We start from the raw sequence: 21,570 nt of genomic DNA on the forward strand, positions 1-21,570 counted from the left end.
TTGAAAAACTTGAAAATTGGTCTATAAACTGTAAATACATACACTCAATGGCTGCAAGTTTGTTGCACTTTATTCTGCCTTTACCGTGGGCGTTTTCTTAAATGTAAATTGCAAGCCTGATTTGTGCATTCTGTAGTTATTCGTGAAACCGTAAACGAAATTTTTATTGTAAACTCAATGCCACACAAAAACCAGGGCAATAGCAAAAAAAGCTTTCTGGGTTTCCCGCAGTCGACGAAACAAGGCTTGGCACAAAACAAGACAGGTGACAGTGCTTAAAGGTTTGAGATACTACATTAAAGTGACGGTTATTTGGTGGTGCCAAAACTTTGGTTCTTCATGAAAGGCACTCGACAGGTCTAAGACCAGCGTTTGTTTTTGCGGAACAAGTTACGTTTCAACACAAAAACTAAACAAACTCAACACCAATTCAACACATCTACAGAAAACTAACAAACACAAGAATGCTTACGTTAAGGGATTTGAAGGTATTAGGGGCGGCCAACAATCAAACATAGCATAGCTTCATGTTTAGGAAGAAATCAAATCATTACGGGTGCATCTGTGTGCAACCAGCATGTTGCGTTGCATAGCATTGCATCAACTCATAATCTCTGCTCTAGCCCATTCCAAATTCCGACACACAACCACTGTGGCCAAAAAGGGGTACAGAAGTATCAGGCATACACACAGGCACATACATATAGGATTTGTGCCACTGCCCAGTTGATGCAAGCGACCGTTACATTAAAAATACAAATGTTTTAATATCCGGTAACAAACAGAACACCAAGCAAAAACGGGTCTATATATCCCGTCAGACACGCAATGGTTCGGACAAGAAAGCTAAAGAACTGTTAGACCATGTCCAAAGTGTCCAATTAAAGAAGGTTGTAGTTTTTTTGTTTGTTTTTTTGATAGTGCACAAAGCTGAAATACGGATTCAAATTTCCATGTCGAACTGGTCCTCCTCTTTGTGGGAATCTGCATCGAGAAAAAAACAGGACATTGATATGAATTTTCAAGAGAAATGAGGTGAATGGAACATATGCGAACGCCGACACGTATCAGAAGAAGCAAGGCACAGAGAATGTTATAAGGAACAGAAGTCAACACATGCAGAATACATAAGCCAAGCCATGCAAATTTAGAACTCCAAAGCAGCACACTAACAATGCACGGTAAAATATATATTTTCTAAATGCTCAACTGTGCTTAACCAAACCACGCCATGTGCACTTAAACTGACACTGTACTGGTGCTGTGTAAGTAGTGAAGTTGTTGTGCTTGTGCTTTATCTTACTATATGACATTCGAATTTTCATCAACAGCCTTTAGTTGGTGGTTGTCATGGTGCAGTTGGCCATACATTGGCATGTCAGATGGCTCAACGCAGTCACTGAATTGTCCAGTATGTTGGGCATTATTTCCTTGCTTGGACATGAACAACTTCTGCATTGGCTTACAAAGGTTCCCAGGTATATTTGACTGGGACATTCCTCTGCCTCTGCCTCTATATGCTTGTGTATTGTGCACATTCCTGGTAGCTGTTGGAACGAGGTGTGGGGCATTGACAATGGTCTGCGATACAGCTTGTGAAATGACTTGATTAAACTTTGCCTGGCGCCATGCATTTAACTGACTGGTAGGGTATGTTGGATTGGGTGTTTGAATAGACCCTGGTTGAGCCAATTGCCATAATCCATCACCAGAACATTGATTGTTATTTGCATCATAGTGGTCTGGCATGGGAGGTAGTGGCGGTGGCATGTGCATGGCATTTATAACTGAATTCGCCACATTAAGACAAGTCTTCTCAACAATTGCACTATTTTGCTGCATGAAGTTTCGCTGTCTGTATTGTTGCAAAGGACCTTTTGCCACTGGAAAAGCATCAAATCCTGCAGCTAGCGGAGAGAGGATAGGTGGGGGTGGCAAAGGAGGTGGTGGTGATCGGAGTTGCCAAAAATAACCTGCACACTAACTGGGTTGACTATCTCTCAGCGTAAACTATGATATAATTTCATGCAGCAGGATACTAAATAGGTATAAATATATAATTAGTAACATACAAAATCAAACAAGCATGCTTGCATGTTAACAAACTGCTAGCATGAAACAACAACTTGGTCAATATTGGATTAGAGTATGTGATGCAATGATTACATCATACATAGTGAGTCAGTATGCTTTTTGATAAATACCATGCAAATTAAATTTTAAACTAATTTATGCTTCAACTTATTTTGTGAAGAGCAATATTTTATGCATATATAGATCCCATCAAATTTAATATTTGATAGTTACGAAAAACACACAACACAGAGCCCAATGCCCCTTGACAATTTTTAGATATGATTGACATCTCAATAATGATAACCCAAGAAGTGCTTGTAAAACATGACTCTTATTGGTTTTGCAGGTGCTTTTTTAGAGATATAAATCACAGTAAATCATATTTCAGAACCTTTCAAAAAGTTTCTGAGTGTGCAATTACTTTTTACAGGTCTGTTTTGCAATGGGTTGAGCACCCTGATCAGTACTGTTTTAATGTTTTGTGACAAGCATATCTTTTAAACCCTGCACATTTCACAAAACTAATTTGTGCATTTTTACAAAACCCTTGCTTACATTAAAAATTGATCAATGTATTTTCAAAAAAGCAAATTTTCTCCCAATTGTATGCAAAATCACCCACCTCCGTTCTCCTTGGGTATTTCTTTTTCCTCTTCAATTCTGCCAATAACCTTTGATGGTGATTTGTCTGGGCTGGTTACGCCGGGAATATCAGGTAGATTGCTTGGTGGAGTATTGGACATTGGTGATGCTCGGCACTTCAGCAGAAATGACCGGTCGTAAATAATTCTTGTGCCTATAACAAAAGATATGCATGAAACAATGTTAAGTTTTAGCAGTATTATAACAGTCATATTTGTCTACCTCCAGGAGTAGTTGAAAACAAAGTGCCACCTGGAGTTGTTCCATAGTCGTGGGGCAGCTCAGACATATGGTTCAACTGCACATAATTGAAGTTGTGTTAGAAAATGCATAAATGAATACACACATTGTTAAGGTACCTTGATTCGTCGAATGGGAATCGATTGGGGTATGGTACCAGTACTCATTTTGATACAGTGCTAAGTGTTTTACCTAGTGAGAATTAGTTGGAACTAAACATAAAACAGAAAACATTGCAAGATCTTTCACATCATTTTTGTGCATTGTCCAATTGTCATTTTTTTAAACATTTTTTTTTAACTTTTCATGCTACAAATACAAAGCAATTTACACACTTTAGTGTATGTATAAAAGACAGATATTGTTGTTAAGTAGCATTGATCTAAAAAACCAACAAAACTTTCACATTCCTGGTAAAAAACTAACAATATATGTTCCAAAATTTAAGGGTCATATACAAGTTAGCCGACATCAAGAATTTGAATAATAGCAATGGCATTACACTTTTGTAATGTAGTTTGTCTATATTAAAGCCTGCAAGATTCCTGTTATTCTTCAAATGTGCTACGAGCATGTCTTTATTTAATTTAACCATTAAGCTGACTCAATCACAAAAATGTAAATTTGCCAGGGTTTATTTATGTTTTAGTTATTAGTGGTTTTGGTATAGAAATTAATTTTGTATCAATATTAACAGATACAGCTTAACATAAATATGCATAAATTATTGTCATACTCAATGCAAATGTAGTCTTTTTTTTCTTTAGTGCAATTACTACATAAGATAAAAAACTATTCAAACAAACAAAAACCGCAAAAATGTTACACACTAAAACATCAGTCACCATTGCAAGTGCATTATCGAAACAGATTGTAAAGTAAACGCGCCTAAAGAAAAAAACTTTTTGTCGCAATCACCATCATGGCGCAACCTTGCTGTGCAAATCTATTTACGTTCCGCTTCACTTGCTATACGGGCCAGACATTGTTAACCACGTGATGTTAGCTTTAACAGCAAGATTGGAAACAACAAACTTTAGCGAGTCAGCAAACTTTGCGAAGGTGGCACAAACGCCACTTCACCAAAAATTTGCCTCCTAAATACACGAATAAATAAAAAATATTGTAAATCAACTCAACTGAACTGCGCCACTTAAACAGTTTTTATGTGGTAGGCTATGTTCCGAAACTATTTTATCTAGGGATGGACTGCTTGCACTTTGAACATCTTGAAACTGTTCAAAACGTTTTTTTGCAGTCGCTACTTAAAGAGCTGGACCATAAACTTCAACTTGTACTGGCGACTTTTTTCTCCATGACCTGACATCTGAGTAATGAGTTCAATCTTATGGTTGCGGCAAAAGTTAAAGACAGCCTGTAGCCATCCTGCCATCCTGCCATCCTGCAGACAAGATGTTTTACTGCTTTATAAGTCATAACTGTTTGTAGCCTAGCTGCGCAGTTACGCAATCAATTGATTTACTTTCGAAAGAGGGGCACATTTCCGTTATGACGCAATTTTATTCAAAGCCCTATTTATACGCAATCGAGGTGAAATCGTACTGGCGAATTCTAACAGCTTTATGACTTTCGTAATGTTTTATTTAATGATCTTTATGAAACGTCGTCAGCGGTGAGCCCATCAAGTTTAATAGGGACGAGTACGAACCCGAATATTGTAAACTCAGTTGGCCTAGAGTTGTAATAGTCGGGTTGGGGCCGGGTTCGGGCTTATGTTTCATAAAAAACGGGCCTGTGTCAGTATTTTTTTTGAATGAATTGCTGGACCTAACCTAATGTCAAACAGCCCCAAAAACGCCTTGTTGAAGGCTAATTGTATATTGTGTTTGTTGTCTTGGTCTTTCCTGGGGCTTTAATGTCTAGGCCTATCAATCAAACTTGCAGCTAAAACAGGCTTCACAAAAACGACTGGGTTCGGGTCGGGTTTCGGGCTTGTACTTTCGGGTTCGGGCCGCATTCGGGCCGGGTTCGGGATCCAATTTCAGACCCGTTAAAAACTCTGAGTTGGCTTATGGCCCACACAGTTTTAGCCTACATAGTTAACTTGGGTTTAATAAACTGTTCTTGCTACGAACGCAAATTTGCTGTACGCATGCAAATAATTGTATTCGGCAAAATAACACATCAAGAAAGGTACACAGTTTTTTCTGACTTGTAGAAACACGAAATTGAGAACAAATATACCGGGGTAATGTTTGGCACAGCAAATATTGAGGTGTAATTGGCTGTAATAGGTTATTCGTATGTTTACTTTTAACCTCACGATAAATATGGTATTCGGTCAACGCACTAAAGTTGTATCTGTAATGGTTATGCGTTTGCCACAATGTGATTTTCGGCATTGGAATGACTAACAGCTATACCGGAGTCTTCTGACCATTTGCGCGACGGAATATGCTTCGTCAAGGGCAGAAGTTTTTGTTGCTTTTCAGCAATCTTTGAAACATGGCGGTGGTCCCCAAATACTGCAAGATTGTCAGTCGCATCAACAGACTCGTTTCTGATCATCTGAACGTCTTCATCACTGCCGCCATAGCCGTCATCTGAATGCGACCTCTTCTTAGTAGCTAATAAAACACCAGAAGTGGTACATAGATCAAGAGCCTTTGTATTTGTTGCTGGAACCGGGCAGCCCTGGTTTGTCTTGATGCGCTTGGCCGAAGTTTCCATCTGTTCGACGTTTCCATTGCCAAATATGCCCCATGGTTGAGTAAAGTCAAACTTTTGCGCAGGTCTAAACGTTGGTGGGCGTTCGAGACCCTTTGCCGCCCCATGCGGATGTTTTGTGGCCTCGTTTAAACCAAGAAGGTGCTCGATCGATTTGAAGATACTGGTGGTTTTTTGCGCAACTTCTTTTAAAGGCTTTTCATGCAGTGTGTCCTTGTGGTTAGGGCTCAGCTTTATATTAAAGCCGGCTTTACCATGGGAGCCAGACATCGGAAAACTGCTGAAATTGTTTTTCCCTGCAGCGTAGAAAGTGTCAGCAGGGTTGAATGCCATCTTACGTAGATAGGGGTCTACGCGGTCCCTTGCAAAGCTGTGGTGCTGAATGTAGGGATTGAAAAACACGTTTCGATTGATCTGTGGGAGTGGAGAGACTTTGTCGTCCTCTGACGGATGTTGCTCTTTAGCAGATGCGTCTGGCCGCTTTTCTCCAGTGTGAACCTAAGGTAGATATTGCATTTTAACAAATACATTTTGAACAAGGAACTGAATATGCCATATAACGGTTGATTTTGTTTGGTCCAGGATTTTATACACTGGGATTTGTATATTATTGATGTAGAGAACAGAAATCACTGGAAGGTTGTGATTGTAGGGGGTGATTTTACTTTAAACTGTACTTTATTTTAAGACTGTAGAACGTTTAGTTGTGCACATACGCCATGGAGTTTAAATAATTGTTTGCAAAACATAAGCCTATTGTTTAAGTAAGCCTATTGTTTAAGATAACTATATGGTATATGCGGTCAAAATTTGCTGTTAATTATTCGTAAGACGTTGCACAATAAAAGAGAAAAATGTGTAAGTGAACGCAGATTGCTTTGTTTACCTGGCGCTGGTGCCTCCGAAGGCTGTTGATGTGACGAAATCGCTTTGAACACTGACGACACTGGTAAGGCTTTTCGCCGGTGTGGATCCGCATATGGACGGTTAGGGAGCCCAACTGACTGAACTGGGTGCTGCAAAACTTGCAAGAGTATGGCTTTTCGCCAGTGTGAACCTGAAAAAATATACAACGGTTTAACATTAAATTGAACCTGGTCATACAAATGTTTGACCGTTGTCGGACAGGAACATTAATGGAAAACGATTCAAGTTTTAAAAAGTGCGTTTTGTGTCATAAGGTACAAGCTGTAATAAAACACCATATTAATTAACTATCTTAAACACAATCATGAACAGACTTAAGGAGTTGTATGATTCCAGAAAGGTGATGGCCTTGCGCATTTGGAAATACGGCACTAATATATAGCGTTAAATTTCATAGGTTCGCGAACGATTTGCATAAGATAGAAGTCCACCGATCTCATATATCACACACCGTGTTTTATATATCAGGTCTGATATATTATGATCAGCTCCGGAGCTCATATGACATTCGCATGCCAAATGCCGCCGCTGTGGCCTTCGGTTTCGTGACACGGTGCATATCACGAGCGTCATTGCCCCGCCAAACAATTCTGATCGTGGAATGGCCACCCCGGCACACGTCTACTACGTGCGCTTGGCTTGAATTTAGGATTTGAACTATAACACATTGGGTACCGGTTTGTCCAATAAACTGGAAATTAACGCTCGTTTAAGCACAGAGGCCACAGATAAATGAGATCTAGGAATCGGAGCTGTAAGCGGTCTTACAATCAGGGCCCCAACCCGTCCCAAAAGTACAAGCTCAAACCCCGACCCGAACCCAAAATAAACCTGAATTAGGAATGAAAGTTAGATTTATAAATGTAAAATTATGACCCATGTGGCCTGGTGTAAAATCATGTTCGTTTTATTAAAACCCAAGCCCGAACCTGACCCAAAATGCTCGGCCCTCACAACGATCATTGCAATGCTTATCGTTTGATAAGCCAAGTAATAATCTTTGCTGCATCATCTCACAAAAATGCAAACCGTCCAAAATAACCATACACTTGGTATGATTTGGAGTTGGCAAAAGGAAAATTCACAAAATAAGCCCACTTACTCGTTCATGAACTTTAAGGTGGCAGAGATAAGAGAAAGTGCGTTCGCAGAACGAGCATTTGAAAATGTCGCCTTTCCTACTGGCGTCGTTGTGGGAAAGATCCTCCATTCCAAAACCTTCGCCTGGTCGCATTTCAACCCGTCGCTTTGGAGTTTTTACGTGAACTTTTGGCTTAGCAATGTCTGTATCTTCTTCATCAGTTGTGGCCGGCGACAGAAACGGCCTGACGATGTCGGATTCTGCTCCAGACGAAACCTTGGCCTCAAAAATGCAGAGTTCCTTGTATGTGGCGTCCGATTGTTCGCCACCAGACACAGGAGAGGGGGGAGGAGTTACTTGACATAAACCTGGAAGTCCCTGATTCGATTCTCCTCTTTTAATGCATCCGATTTTCAGCTTGGTGGAAAATCGGGCCCCAGGTGGGACTTCGATGCTTTTTGGTTGACCACTATTGAGCACATCTTTTTGAGTTGGATTTGACGCTTCCTGGTCTGAAACGTCACTATTGTCATCTCCACGCCTCGAAAGTTTGAGCTTCATACACCGGTAAGAATTCATATCTTTGTCTGCTTGCCTACAAATCTCTGAGCAAATTTGAGATTTAGCGTCTGGTTTCAAAACCAATTTGCAATGCCCGCATTTCGTAACAATACACAAAATGCCTATAAAAAACAATGTATTGGTCAAATATACTCTCTAATGTACTAAAAAACATCAATCCTACAAACCATCTTACACCTACCGACCAATAGGTTTATTCAAGTTACTGTTTACAATATCCTCTGCCACTGTCGTACCTAGTACCACACGCCTATACTTCTGAAGGTTTATGTGCTCCTTCCGGGGCATGTTGCTAACTGACCTCCCTCGTGTACGAGTCTCGACTTTTGAGGGAATACGCGACCGATACAGCAGACGCGTCACGTAAAAACAACAATCACCTTGCGTAATAAGCTTGCATCACAAGCCCGGGTGTGCAGTGCCCGGAGAAAAAAGTGCGGCCGGCGCTTCCTAGAAGGACCATCCAGGTCGCGACTTCGCTCACGGCGCAACTTGCAGAGGTGTCGCGCGAGAGAAATCGTGAAAGTGAACTCACGGGTTACCGCGCAATTCGTGCACTTTTCGCAGAACCTATACGTGTACCGGCGTTGCGGCGACACTTTCCCGGAAGGAGATCGCGCAATTTGCAAAGCTCCCGTAGCTGCATGTTTGGCAAACATTTCGCCTTTACTTGCAACCCTTCAGAGATCTAAGAAACGTTTATTAGCTGCACCTCGTGAGACAGCAGTTAACCTCTGGACACGTTTAGAACGCCATTGAACGTGGCCTTCGCTCCGAGCTGCCGACGAAATATCTCACCGCCATATTGATATTTGTGGCTTCTCGCACGTTTCGTAGAAGCAGCGGAGCAGCAGATAAGAGCTTCTTGGTTCGTGTCGGTGTAATCAAACCTAAATCTGCGACCGCGGAGCCAAAGCGCCTCTCGCAACCCAAACAAACTTTTCGGATGCGATTCGCCCACTGCAGTGGCCAAAACGAATACATGCGCAGTGACGTTATGCTATTGGATTAACCCCTTTCGGCCACGGCGGTTTGACACGTAACATAATTCACCCAGCTATACGAAGTCAATTGTCATCACTTTCTGACACCCGAGGTGAAATCCTTACATGGGTTCGTGACAATGTTAGGGTTTTTGCTGCATTGATGGGAAATGTTTGTTGCGGCATAAGAGTTGTTTGCTAGCCACAATTGCTTTGGACAAACAGCGCTAACTATGCCAAACAACACCGGTATAAGGGCGGCAGCGAACACGTTCATGTTTACAGTTCATAACACCAGGGAACTGATGGATTGTCAGTCGTACCTCGCAATACACGTTGTCTGGTTGCAGCAAAATCTCACACACACAAGCTGCATGGCAAAAACCGCCGTTCGTTTTTGGTTAGTAATTTTCGTCGTGTCTTACATGATGCAAATTCGCAATTTGCGATTTCGGCCAGGCGCTGAGAGTGTGTAATTTCGCAGTACACGTGGAGTAATCGGCTTTGCTTGTCGCTTTCGTCTCATTTCGATCCCCGCCGCTCAATTAAATTGCAATTTCTCGCCGTATAAACCGGAAGATACGGCTTGTGTGTGCATTACGTCCTGTGCGTTGCACATAATAATCATCCGCCCATTGCGCCCGTTGTGCCTTTGGCAAATTATTTAAAGGGTTTATTTGTTGCAGATGATTATAATATGCAGAAAAATGATTTCTCAAGACTCTTGCTTCAAATTTTGCTGAGGTAATATGTATGCTTTTTACGTAGCAAATAATGGCCACACTGTAATTTGCAAACGTCCTATTAACCATTGGGTTGTCAGTAGAACTTAACAGATGTCGCAGAGGTCAAGTCGTCCAAGACGTAGCATTTGCAATTATTTTTTACGACCGGGCCAATCTTCTGATTGCTGTGTCGTACATCGGGTGTCAGGTTTGGTAACGGCGGCAGGCGCCTTCTAAACCGACCAGAGCCTTCCCAGAAAAGTGGATGGCCAATTAAGCGCGTGTAAACAATTGGAGTTCTGCGAAAACTTGTGCAGTTGCGTTCGGCCATTCTAGGGAGTGAGAAAAGTGAACTGACATCGGCGCCTGCTATGCTTTGTGTCCTTTGGAATGATTGAACCCCCGATTAATGGCGTATTTTCTGTGATTATCGCGCGCATTGTTCACCTAAGCATTGTTCAAACAAAAACAAACGTGATTGCGGGGGAGGAACGCCTGGCCCATTGTCATGTGTCGTGTTTTGATTTGCGGATTTTCGGCAAATTGAGATTTAATTGTCAAAGATGGCCGAGTGGTTAGCGCAAAGTGTTCATACGGTTGTGGGTTCTAATCCTATATCGGTCAATTGTGATATCTTGGACAAGGAGCTTGAGCGGTATTGATCTAACTCCCGATGGGTTGAACTACATTGAAGTCACCAAAATCAGCAAAAATGATCCAACAGTCTTGCAATAAACAGGCAGCTCGACGGAGGACCCATTGTGAGCATAACGCATTTAGGCGTCACCCGCCCACCGAGGATTAAAATCAAACAATAAAATTCCAGTTTTGAGAACCCAATTCGACAAATTACATGAAGAATCTGCAAACAGGATAGCTACGTTTTTTGCTGTCAATGGCTTAATGCCTTTTTTACAGCTAAATATTTTGGCAAGTCAAAAAAAATTGCCGTAGCGTTATCATTGACAAAACTAAAACCATAGACCAGTGGTTCCCAATCAGGGAGGAATTTTAAATCTTTAGGGTAGGAATTAAATTTAATTTTTACACACATAAGCCCTGGGAATGTGACCCGTAAAGTTGTTAAAATACCCAATTTTAAATGATCTTTGTATGGTTTGGCATCTACTATGCAGTATTTTAGGGAGGAATGAAAATGTTTTGAATTGTTAAGAGAGAAATTCGTCGAAAAAAGTTGGAAACAGCTGCCATAGACGAAATTTTTAGGGAAATTGACATAACCATTTTTAGCGTTACATCCAAACGACAAGATCTTTTTACTATATCGTGTATTGTTAATAGCCGGTCCGAAAAAAAACGGAGTTCGAAACATACCCAAGCAACAATAAAAGTAATAACGGCAATAATAATACAGTAATAATAAAATTCCTGTGCAAAGGCGGAATAAGGGAAGGACTGCATTTCACTCGGTAAACGTTAAAACGAGAAGGTTACGCCAGGATCAGTTTTGAGAACGATGTGCAAGGGAAATCCCCGAATTTGGATACACGTGACCCCCTAGTTGGCGCGTCGCAGTCCGAAGACAGGTTTGAATTTCGTGTGCGTCCCTGCGGCCAACCGTGTGATTTGTGGGTGATCAAGAGAATTGATTATATATTTTGCCCCGAAATAGTCGGCGTGATAAGTTAAGTTTCGAAATGTGACGAAAGATCATGTGATGAATTCGTGAATGAGTAAACGCACTCAGTAAACTCCAGAATTCCAGCATTGTCCAAAGGTCGACCACAACTTTAAAATGACAAGGCAAATCGGCCTTTGCAAAAAGTTACAACGGCGGTTGACAGTTATAAAATTCAATTCACCCTTTACGGCGGTTTCACCAACCTATACCGCAAAATTACCACAAATACTTGCGTGAAATGCGGCGTAAGGTGTTCTGCCTAACCCCAGGTGGATAATTTGCATACAGCGGCGCGGTAGGGGGGCGGCTAGACACGACCAGTGCGTTCTGCGCGAAACAAAAGTGCACCCGTGAAAAACAGTGGCTCAGATTGGCCTTAAAACACCTGCGACAAGCCGTGGAAGGTTCGGCGCGAATGCAAAGCAGCACCGAGAAAAGGGATTCCTCTTTCTACCGCGACTATTGCAGCTTGTCACGAGCCGTGGTCCCGCTTTGTGTGCATGGCGACCTTTAATGCTAACGCTGGATCCCAGGAGACCGGCATATACACTTCCCGGTACGTTTAAGGCGTCGCCCCTTTTTGCTTCTGGGTGCAGAACTTTCGATTTAGTGTGGCATTTCGGCATCCAGCATAAAAGTGTTTGCTTCGGTTCGTATATCCAAGCGATACAATTGCACTTTTTTACGCATAAAACACATTTTTGTTTCAAAATCGATTCCCAGACAGACCGAAAGTTATTGGCAGCATCGGCGGAACAAAAGAATCCACTTAATACACGAACATAGGAGATATACAGTGGGTTCTGATGGTGGAGCGGTGAAGGCCAAAGTGGCGAATGGAAATCATATGCGAGGTGAAATTTGCATCATAAAGGGTGAAGGGTTATGAGGTCAAACAACAAAATGCGTGTTTCAAGCCACAGGGGACATGGGGTTGTCAAAAGATGATATAACTTCAATTATAATTGTCAGTTTATAGTCTTACGGCCACGTGTGTTGTAATCAAATACAAACGCCTCTTAAAGCATTGGATGAAGAAATGTGATGTATGGGAGAAGGCAATAATAATATGCGAGTATGGCTCAAGCGCAAGTATAATTGATCTATAGCGGCTATAAGAAAGTATATAAAAGTGAGACGTATCAGGCAATCGCGTACGTTTTTGGGGGCACGGGTTGACAGGTGAACGGCTGTTGCGCCTATGGGATGGTGACAGCATCACATAATGCATACTCGTCCTATAGCGGGGCGCCATATATTTATCTGCACAATATACTTGCAATACAAAAGCTTACATCATGTATCACTTGAAGATATAGAAGATTTTGAGCCAGGTTTTATCAATATTGCGAAAAGGAAAACCGGTATATAGCTGTATAGCTGAGTGAGAGTCTCGCAACGTATTCCTTTGAATCAGTCATTACTCCAAAGGTTTGACAAATTTTTTCGCAGACTTTGGACTCGGCACAGACGGTACATGTAAATCAGGACAAAAATATGCGAGAAACCTTTTAAAAAGCGCTCACGATTCGTACAGAGTACATAGTACAGCAATACATCAAATGTTGCACAAAAAGGGCGAAAATAAACTTGAAGAAGCACGAGAATGGCAACAGGAGGGACTTGGAACACGTGGAAAGTGCGAATTCAGGAGTGCGACAAACGCGATCGAGCTGACTTTACAAAGTCCAGCAACGGCGTCGACTTAGAACGAGTCAATTTGCAACGGGCAGCCGAGGAACGGACGAAGGCACGCCGCGGCGTTGAAGTTGGAAGCGACGAGCTACGGTGGACAGCTGCGCTGCTTTTGTTGGTCTCAATTTCGCGTATAAGTTCGCGCACAGGCCGCGGAGAATCTGTTTGCTCTGGGTCTGTAAGCTCAGGCTGTGAAGTTGTAGCCGAGAGACGCCTGTGCGGGCCCCATATAGAGCGGTACGTCGACCTGAATATCGAACCTCCGCTACGCTCAGACTGTGTACGCCTTACACGACCTGAGCGTGAACTTGTGGAGCTTGGCGGTGAACCCGACACATCCCGACAAGTCCTGGGAGCCCGATAAGGAGTTGCGCTTACTAAAGCAGCTAAGTCCTTTGATCCAGTCCTGGGCGATGACGTCACTGGAGTTATTACGTCATGAGGGGTCTTTTTAGATGACGTTGCAGGGGAACTAAACTTCCCCACGAGATCACGCACCCTAACGTCATGATCATCTGTGACGTCACAACCACTGTCGAATACGTCACCGTCGCCTCGCTCCTTGGACGGAGACAAACTTCCCATAAGCAGTTTGTTGATTACCGTGGTTGGCGTGGATTGACGTTTTTCGAAGTTCGAGTTGTTAATAGAAGAATCGGTATTTGGGGAATCACTGGCTTGGTGGGATTTACTGTCACTTTTACGGCCTGTCAATTTTCTCACGCGTTTCTCGATCTCTCGTGCCATCTGCCGAACAAGACCGCGCCGTTTTGCTGGCTGCGTTGGTGTGCGTGAAGGCTCGTATGACGCTATTGGCTCCGGTTGATTCGGCGTCGAGAAGGATGAGGAACGACTGCTTTCGTCTGAGTCACTCATAAGTTGCATTCCAACCTAAAATACCAAGAAAATCGTGAAAATCAAACACTTGTCCTATCACAGTGGTTCCCAACCAGGGGGTGGTGGAATTTTGTAATTTGTAGGCGGGAATTTTGTAATTTGTAGGGAGAATTTGTGTCACAATATTATTCTCTTACTGGTAGTCTGTGCTATTTGTTATTGCTGCATTTGCCATATATGAGCTGAAAAAGAAAGTTCTCGTATAATCGATTTAAGGCAGCAATGCAGAAAGTCTATAAGAGCCACTGGCCTATCAAGTCCTCAGTTTTCAACACTTACCTCTCTTATAACTTGCAATATTTCGGGAGACAACGGGCCACTCCGCCTTATAGCCTCCTCGCCTTCTTCTGCTTTAGTCATATCCAGCTTGGGGGCAATTGGCTTGGCAGGACTGCTTGTCAAACTGAATGGTGGCGAAATTACAAAACTCTCTGGCGCCATCTCGCTAGCGGGCGAATTGTTATTATTATTGGAATTCGGATTCGGTTTAGGGGATGCCTGGCGGTCGCCGATGTAAAACTGGGAGTCGCCTTTTGCCGCGTTTTCCGCGTCATCGGTTTCCATGGGAACCTCAGCCACTGGCACGAAAGCACATGACGAGCCGGACGGGGTTAAAGGTGAGGTCTGATGACGTCGCGATGACGGCATCGACATGGTTCGCTGAATTCCTTCCCCTTCGGGCCGAACTCGAATTTCACCAGTTGAAGGGTCTTGGCGGCTTTCAATGGCAGTAACGATTTTTCGCACAGAAAACGCTTGGGTTTCGGAAAATGACCGACTGCGCGGGCCCATAAGGCTTTCGTCTGTATTTGGAGGGTCTACAGCTTTGGGGACGTCAATATCCATACTGGTGGGTGGTAGAGATGCAGTCTTGTGGTGGCCTTTGACGAATACAGGCTTTTGGCTGTCCTCGTCTACTTGCATAATCGGTACTGTATCATCACAAGGCGATTCTATGACAGCTACAATCGCGCGGACCGGTACTGGCGCCTTCAAAGTCGGTGATTCGGGAGCAACGTCATCTGCGCTTTCAGGTTCGGCTGGCTTTTCCCCGGTAAAGCGAGACTTTAGTAAATCAAAGTCCACACCTTTGGCGTTTTTGTATGAGGGGCTGTTCATAGGAGAAACCATAGACGGGTGCTGCTCTTCTGCTATGCTGACGTCGAGGTCTCCGGGTCGTTTCATTGGTTCGCACATTAGCGCCGCTGGTGACGAGCTACGCGTTTTTTTCTTTTCCTTCTTGGTCCTGATCTGACGGCTTGGTGGTGGTTGTGTTTCACTAAAAATAGATTTGTGTTGAAGGTTGCTTAAAATCGACATCAGAGTAAGTCGGGACGGGCTTTTCGTGCCGGGTTCGTGCCGGGTTCGGACTGGGGTTTCTTAAAGAAAACGGGCTCGATTCGGGCCTGACTTTACACTTTGTCAGCATTTTTTAAATAAATTTAGCCAGCTAAGTAGCCAGTTACTGGCCCTAAACGGGCTTCCCAAAAACGATTCTGGTTCGGGCTCCAGTTTCAGGCGAGTTTACAACTCTGAGCGACATAGGAAACAGTAAAGATATATTTCACCATGGATGGATACAGGTAAAAAAGAACGCACTAGAAATAGCAATGTAAGGCATTCAGATTCTCACGGAGGAATGTTTAAAAATATAATAGTGTTTGCCAAGTGGCCGTCAAGCGAGCAGTCGGTTTCTTGACTTACTTCCCGAACAAGATATTTTACGATTGCAAACAACCAAAGTCAATAAGAGCATTTCCGTCCAAACCATTAAACGAAATACATCGTATGTATTTCTGTGACTAGGCAGCTTTTTTCATTAAATTTAGCCACAAAAAATCCAAATGGTCGGTTGCAAAAAGAAACTCTAATAAACAAACGTAGAAAATGTTACCAAATTAATGAAATTTCCTGGTAAGTAAAGCAAAGGACTGAGACGATTCAGGGTCATTATTTCATGACTGCAGGATATTTCAAAATTAAACCACTAAATCAGTCGCTGTATTTTTGTTGTTTCACTGTATTTGAAGTCACGTCAGGCGAAGGAGTTTTTGTAGTTCGTTAGTGCGTGGGTGTACTTTTTCTATTACTGGTTTTATCACGTTACTACTTGTTTTTCAGACACTGATGATGCTTGTGAAAGCGAAATACATTTGTTTTGTAAAACAATAAAAATACAGCAACTGATTTAGTGGTTTTACTTAAAAATTCCTAATAAACAAAGCGCTTAAATTTAAACATTTCAATGCCATGTATAGTTGATCACTGCTACAATACAAGGCACTGACATGAATATACTACGAAAAAGTTAAACAACACTAAAGTGAATCCAAAATGCATTCACATAATCTAAAATGGCTACACATTTAACCAGCATTAAACTTACCCGACATGTACAAAAACGCTGTCCTCGCTTACTGCCAAGTCGTCAGGGTCTTGGGGTTTTCGTCTCATTTGTCTCCGTTTTGATGTAAAGGATTTTCTTTTTTCTTCTGCCATCTGCATTCTGTCCAAGTCGGTCCCACTGGGAAGTAGAAGCTCTCCAGGCTCGGAAGATGGAAGGCCAATGCCTGTAATGGAAATGTAATCTAAGTTATGCTGATCGGATTTTACCATAAATCCAGTTTAAACGGGCGTTTCGTTAAATATGGACTAGGGTGGAATAGAAAAAAAATCACTGAATATCAATATATGCAGTAAACCTCGGTGAAAATGGATTAGGTGAATCCTGATCTAAATCCTGAAGGTACAAATGATTTGTAATGTATTAAAGGCTTTAACTAATTGACATCAGTTAATCCGGATCTTTGCCTAATCCGGACATTTTTTGGTCCCAACAGGCCTGGATTAACCGAGGTTTACTGGGTAATAAATGTTTGTAAGGCTCGGACTTTAACAAGGCAAGAAACTTAACAAACGTAATATATTTTAGTTAGTAGTTAAACCAACTGATCCCCAAGGTAGACAATTTAGAGTAGTAATTGTCCTTAACAGAGTATCGAGCCACTATAACAACACAAGTCGGTAGGGCCAATGTCTTGTCAACATCTGCACTGATGAGACCTCATAGGTCGAATCTGTGTGCACTGTCTGCAGTTTAATTAATATTAACACTTGATACAATCAATCAAAAATAACAAAAACGTTAGACTGTTAGCAGTAATATATACATCACTTGAAACGTATAATAACATCAAAAAACAGTTACGGATTAGGTCTGGTTCATTGATGATACGCCTCAAAGGCCAACAGTGTGCACCGCAGTCAATACACAAGCATTGATTTGTATTGTTAATCCGTCTTACCGTTTCTGAATGAATCGGTAGGCGTGTCCATAGGTAAATGACCGTGTTCAAACGAGTTTTGGTTGGCATTGTAAGGGCGTCGACCTTCGTCGGGCGACCAAGACTTGGGCCTAGATACCTGAAAAGTAATAGTCAAGTTTTAAATTGTAGATATTTAATTATTTTTAGGAACTGTGCACATAACGTAACAGACAGGTAATGGATATAATTATATACACACGCATTCTGGTAGCTATGTCTTTGTTTAATAAACCTGCTTTAAACTGATGACACAACATCGCAATTTAGTGGAACATTATAGATGAATAGCGATAGGTAAACAATATTAGTTAATCAAGCTGTCCCGCAGAGGAAATCAATAAATTTACACCGACTCCTTAAAACGCAGCACAGACAAATATGCTGCGCGAAAAAAACGCACACCAGAGTTTACTAACATTAACTGACAAAAATAGTTACACATAATACATTTAGAGTGGTTATTACGGGGGTAATAACATTATCATGTTTTATCTTCGTGACGTCATAGTTGGCAATCTCAATTTTTTGATAAAACGGTAAAAACATCGTCTAGTTGTTCCCAGGGATAACGGTAACATAAAAAGTTAATAGCTACTGCTGCTACTGTATTACATAACTCATACACGAGATACCACGTCACAAGCGTGACCATAACGCACCTTAGGTGTCGCTAAAGAGGCGATATCGAGCAGTCGTCGGTTGAGGTCGAAATCGTGGCTGTCCTCTAACAAGTTGTCTTGGTTCTCATCCGTTATTTGGATGATCGGTGCGCCGCATCTTGGCGAGACAACAGCAACTGGATGGTCATCTGCGATGCTCGGCTCCGATAGACTGGACTCCGAACGAGAGCGAAACAATTTGTTGTGTCTTTGGGAGCTAGAGCGAAAGATATTAAATTTAGGCAATGTTGGAATAAATTACACACACCTCTCTGTAGTATAAACACTGTGCTTATACAAAAAAATAGTCCTGAAGAAATGCGCGCCCATTACAGACGATTCGGACTGATTTAAGTGTACTGAAAACTTCGGTTTGGTATGTTATATTATATGGTTTACGCGTTTTAGGAACGCAACGAAAATGTGTTTTAAAGATTCGAGTACAATTTAGGTTTGTTTCGCGTAGGAATTAGACATAAATATATAAATTGGTATATTTAATGAAGCAACTTTAAATACTACGAGAACACACCAAAATTATCAACTTCGTAACGCCCTTGGCTTTCAGTTCTGAAATAGGGTTCAATCCGATATTTACAGCAGCTTTTACTGTTTTTCTATATTTGTCACTGGTGTGTAAAAAAAGTGTAGGGGTCAATTCGCCCACAGCCAAGCAACCATGTTTGGATGAAACTGCCACTAATTTTGCATGCTTGGTTGAATTGAGCGGTCCACTTATCACTGCAAGTCTAGCGTTCCTTATAAGACGAAACAGTGTGCATCAACGGCAGAATATTATTTATACTGTATCAAACAAATTGACTGAAAATACACCAACCTAGCCGCCAAAATCCCTTCATATTCGTCCAGCTGTTTCAAGAACGACGGGTTTGGGTTAACAATTGACCTGCACTTCTGTACAAACTGCAGGGCGGCGGTTTTTGTCCATTGCTTTTCCTTCATCAAGTAAGCAGCAACGGTGGCTCCAGAACGGCTTATTCCCATCTTACAATGCACTAGGCATTTTCCACCAGCCCTTCTGGCCTCGTTCACGAATTTCCATGTAATATTCCAGTGTGGTAGAAGGTCAGATTCTTCTATGTCGTATAGGCGGATATTTTTGTAAGTGAAGTCGTCTGGGAAGAAGTTATCCACTTCGAGTGTAACATTGAGAATGTGCGTGATGCTGGAAAAAGTTACATTTTTGAGCTAACCAAAATTACGTGTTTTAACTGGTCCGCTAAACAGCTAAAGTCCTCATAAGGTATACCATACACGCTGAAGTCCTTGTACAGGCATACCATACATTTTTTCAAGGACTGTCCTCGTTTTTAACAAAAACCAAGTTGTCCCCCGTTGACAGTAAAAAAATGCCCAAAGCCCTACATTATAATTTCCAGTTTTTACTTAATATGTATATATGTCACAAGTGTGCCTTAAAAACAAATTCGATTGAAGTTAACAATTTAGAAGTTGGCTAAACTTCATCCCAACTACGTTATGTTGATTAACTGCTTTGTCGAATATCTGGGGCTTTTATTTTCTTTGGGTCCCAAAAGTAGCTTAAAATCTGCTTTATGTATCCTTTAAGTCGTGATAAAAATATGGTAGGCTTCTAAACCACCAATTTCGCAAACAAAAGAGTTTTGCAAGGTGCGACCTACGAGAGTTTGTTTGGTAAACAAACTGAGAAATAAAAGATCTTACAAAGATTGTTTTAATTTAAAAAAAATACTATTTACGGATTTGTTCACGACTTAGTTTCTTTCGTGAAAATAACGGCTCAAATAGACGTAAAAAGCGACATGCTTTATATTTCAAACGTTTAGGCAAATGCTCATGCCATCATCAGTGATATTGATATCACTATTTTGGCCGTTATTTTCACCATTAAACAAAAATCGAAAGAAACGAAGTCGTTTAACCCTAAAAAGCGTTGGCTTCATGACAAAGAATATTCACAACTTTTACCCGAGCTCCTCTAATTCATCAAAGTTTGAAGCGTTCCACTCTGATCCGAGATAAAGATAGTCAAGAATCTTAGATGAACAATCCATTTGTCCGAGAATAGTCAGCATCTCAGTATCAATATATTCCTTGTAATTACTCAGGTCCATGTCAATCTACGACGAAAAAGATTTATCACATATGGGCTAGAAGTAGTAGACATTTATCATGTTATAATATTGAAGTTTGCATAAAACAACCCATTTTGTGCCGCAATTTTACCAACTTGGGGCCTCATTCGTGCTTTTTTGTAGACATTTCGGGCTTGTACTTTCGGGTTCGAGACGTGTTTGGGCCCCACTTTCAAGCCCGATTGCAAAACTTAAGCCTGTGTGTAGCTATTGTCGTGCACTTATTGCAAGGTAAACTTACAACGCCGTTGTGCACTAATCTTCGCACGAAACGGTTGTAAGCCGACTGTAATTTTTTGAGCTCACTTTCAGACCTGAGAATTTGAGATAGTACAATTTAACTTATAAATGGCACAAGATGGGTCGTAAAATAAAAATCGCTATTGTAAAAGCATATTTTTTCACTTCTCAAAAGCTAGATATTTCAAGCCTATGCCTTTCTCTGTAGGAATGCTTGTTAGACCAGGTTGATTCCATAAAACGCCTTCAATTGGCCTGGCGTACTATGACACTATAGAAAAATGACCAAACACAAAACTTTCAGCACCCATATGTACACAACCCAGCAAAACATACAAGCTTCAAGACTTACCGCTTTTTCGAGCGCCCTTCGTATTTCCCTGCATGTGCAGTTATCCAAATCCATCGTCATCATAACCTGCTTTAACTTGCTGCGGATCAATGTCTCCACTGGGGCGCGCTCCGGGTCCCTGTAATCACAAGCAGTGTGAAAATAATCTTACAGCATACTCATTATATGATAAGATATAAGCAACAAAGTGGGAAGTAGTGTGGCTCAGAGTTGCAAGCGGGCCCGAAATCTGAGCCCGAACCCGGCCCGAACCCGAAAGTATAAGCCCGAAGCCCGGCCCGAACCCGAAACGTTCTTGAGAAGCCCGTTTAGGCCCGAAATGTTGATTGACAGGCCTACACACAAAAGCCTTGCAACAAAGTATGAGAAAGAAAATAAGACAAAAGACAACAAACACAATGAACGATAGTAGACAATGGGGCAAACAATACGTTTTAGAGTAGGGTGGGCGTTAGGTCCAAGCCAAAGAATTGTTACTAAAAACTGGCGGAAACGGAACGAGAAGTCAGGCCCGTTTCGAGCCCGTTTTCTGACAAATTCCTAAGCCCGAACCCGGCCCGACTTGCAACTCTGGTGTGGCTGCAATTGCTTATACGCTCAATGTCTTATTACTATAGCTGCACTGATGAGACCTTTTAGGTCAAAACAGTGTGTACTGTGCAGCTTGTATTTATCAC

The 21,570-nt window shown here is 41.8% G+C and overlaps 3 protein-coding genes across 4 annotated transcripts in view; all 3 read right to left on the bottom strand.

Annotated features, from left to right (window-relative positions):
• Positions 1-136: 136 nt before the first annotated feature.
• Positions 137-3,275, bottom strand: LOC145238446 (uncharacterized). The gene is made up of 5 exons (XM_080101632.1): positions 3,078-3,275; positions 2,941-3,016; positions 2,699-2,872; positions 1,304-1,973; positions 137-984 (listed from the first exon to the last, which is right to left on the bottom strand). Coding segments are annotated over exons 1-5 (969 nt in total). The 5' UTR covers positions 3,126-3,275; the 3' UTR covers positions 137-983.
• A 1,791-nt stretch (positions 3,276-5,066) lies between these two features.
• Positions 5,067-8,525, bottom strand: LOC145239357 (uncharacterized). The gene is made up of 3 exons (XM_080102662.1): positions 7,676-8,525; positions 6,533-6,703; positions 5,067-6,144 (listed from the first exon to the last, which is right to left on the bottom strand). The coding sequence occupies exons 1-3, from the start codon at positions 8,231-8,233 to the stop codon at positions 5,290-5,292; spliced, it is 1,584 nt and encodes a 527-aa protein (XP_079958788.1). The 5' UTR covers positions 8,234-8,525; the 3' UTR covers positions 5,067-5,289.
• Positions 8,526-11,216: 2,691 nt separating this feature from the next.
• LOC145237976 (uncharacterized) overlaps positions 11,217-21,570 on the bottom strand; it is a 31,440-nt gene continuing 21,086 nt past the window's right edge. For both annotated transcript variants that reach the window (XM_080100991.1, XM_080100992.1), the window contains 8 exons: positions 20,894-21,011; positions 20,135-20,286; positions 19,002-19,349; positions 18,164-18,380; positions 17,484-17,601; positions 16,565-16,748; positions 14,458-15,457; positions 11,217-14,172 (listed from right to left, as the gene is read on the bottom strand). In XM_080100991.1, coding sequence (XP_079957117.1) covers positions 13,234-14,172; positions 14,458-15,457; positions 16,565-16,748; positions 17,484-17,601; positions 18,164-18,380; positions 19,002-19,349; positions 20,135-20,286; positions 20,894-21,011 — 3,076 coding nt within the window. In that variant the 3' untranslated portion in view covers positions 11,217-13,233. The remainder of the gene's footprint in view (positions 14,173-14,457; positions 15,458-16,564; positions 16,749-17,483; positions 17,602-18,163; positions 18,381-19,001; positions 19,350-20,134; positions 20,287-20,893; positions 21,012-21,570) is intronic.

The sequence above is a fragment of the Phallusia mammillata genome, chromosome 7 (assembly GCF_965637545.1).
Source record: "Phallusia mammillata chromosome 7, kaPhaMamm4.hap1.1, whole genome shotgun sequence".
Taxonomy (NCBI): Eukaryota; Metazoa; Chordata; class Ascidiacea; order Phlebobranchia; family Ascidiidae; genus Phallusia; species Phallusia mammillata.

Excerpts from the sequence above, each read along its gene's own strand:
- LOC145238446 (XM_080101632.1), bottom strand. The coding sequence starts at position 3,125 with ATGAGTACTGGTACCATACCCCAATCGATTCCCATTCGACGAATCAAG. Across the intron at positions 3,017-3,077 it reads TTCCCATTCGACGAATCAAG|TTGAACCATATGTCTGAGCT; the intron begins GTACCTTAACAA and ends AATTATGTGCAG. Across the intron at positions 2,873-2,940 it reads GTTTTCAACTACTCCTGGAG|GCACAAGAATTATTTACGAC; the intron begins GTAGACAAATAT and ends CTTTTGTTATAG.
- LOC145239357 (XM_080102662.1), bottom strand. The coding sequence starts at position 8,233 with ATGAATTCTTACCGGTGTATGAAGCTCAAACTTTCGAGGCGTGGAGAT. Across the intron at positions 6,704-7,675 it reads ACCTTAAAGTTCATGAACGA|GTTCACACTGGCGAAAAGCC; the intron begins GTAAGTGGGCTT and ends ATATTTTTTCAG. Across the intron at positions 6,145-6,532 it reads TTCGGAGGCACCAGCGCCAG|GTTCACACTGGAGAAAAGCG; the intron begins GTAAACAAAGCA and ends TATCTACCTTAG.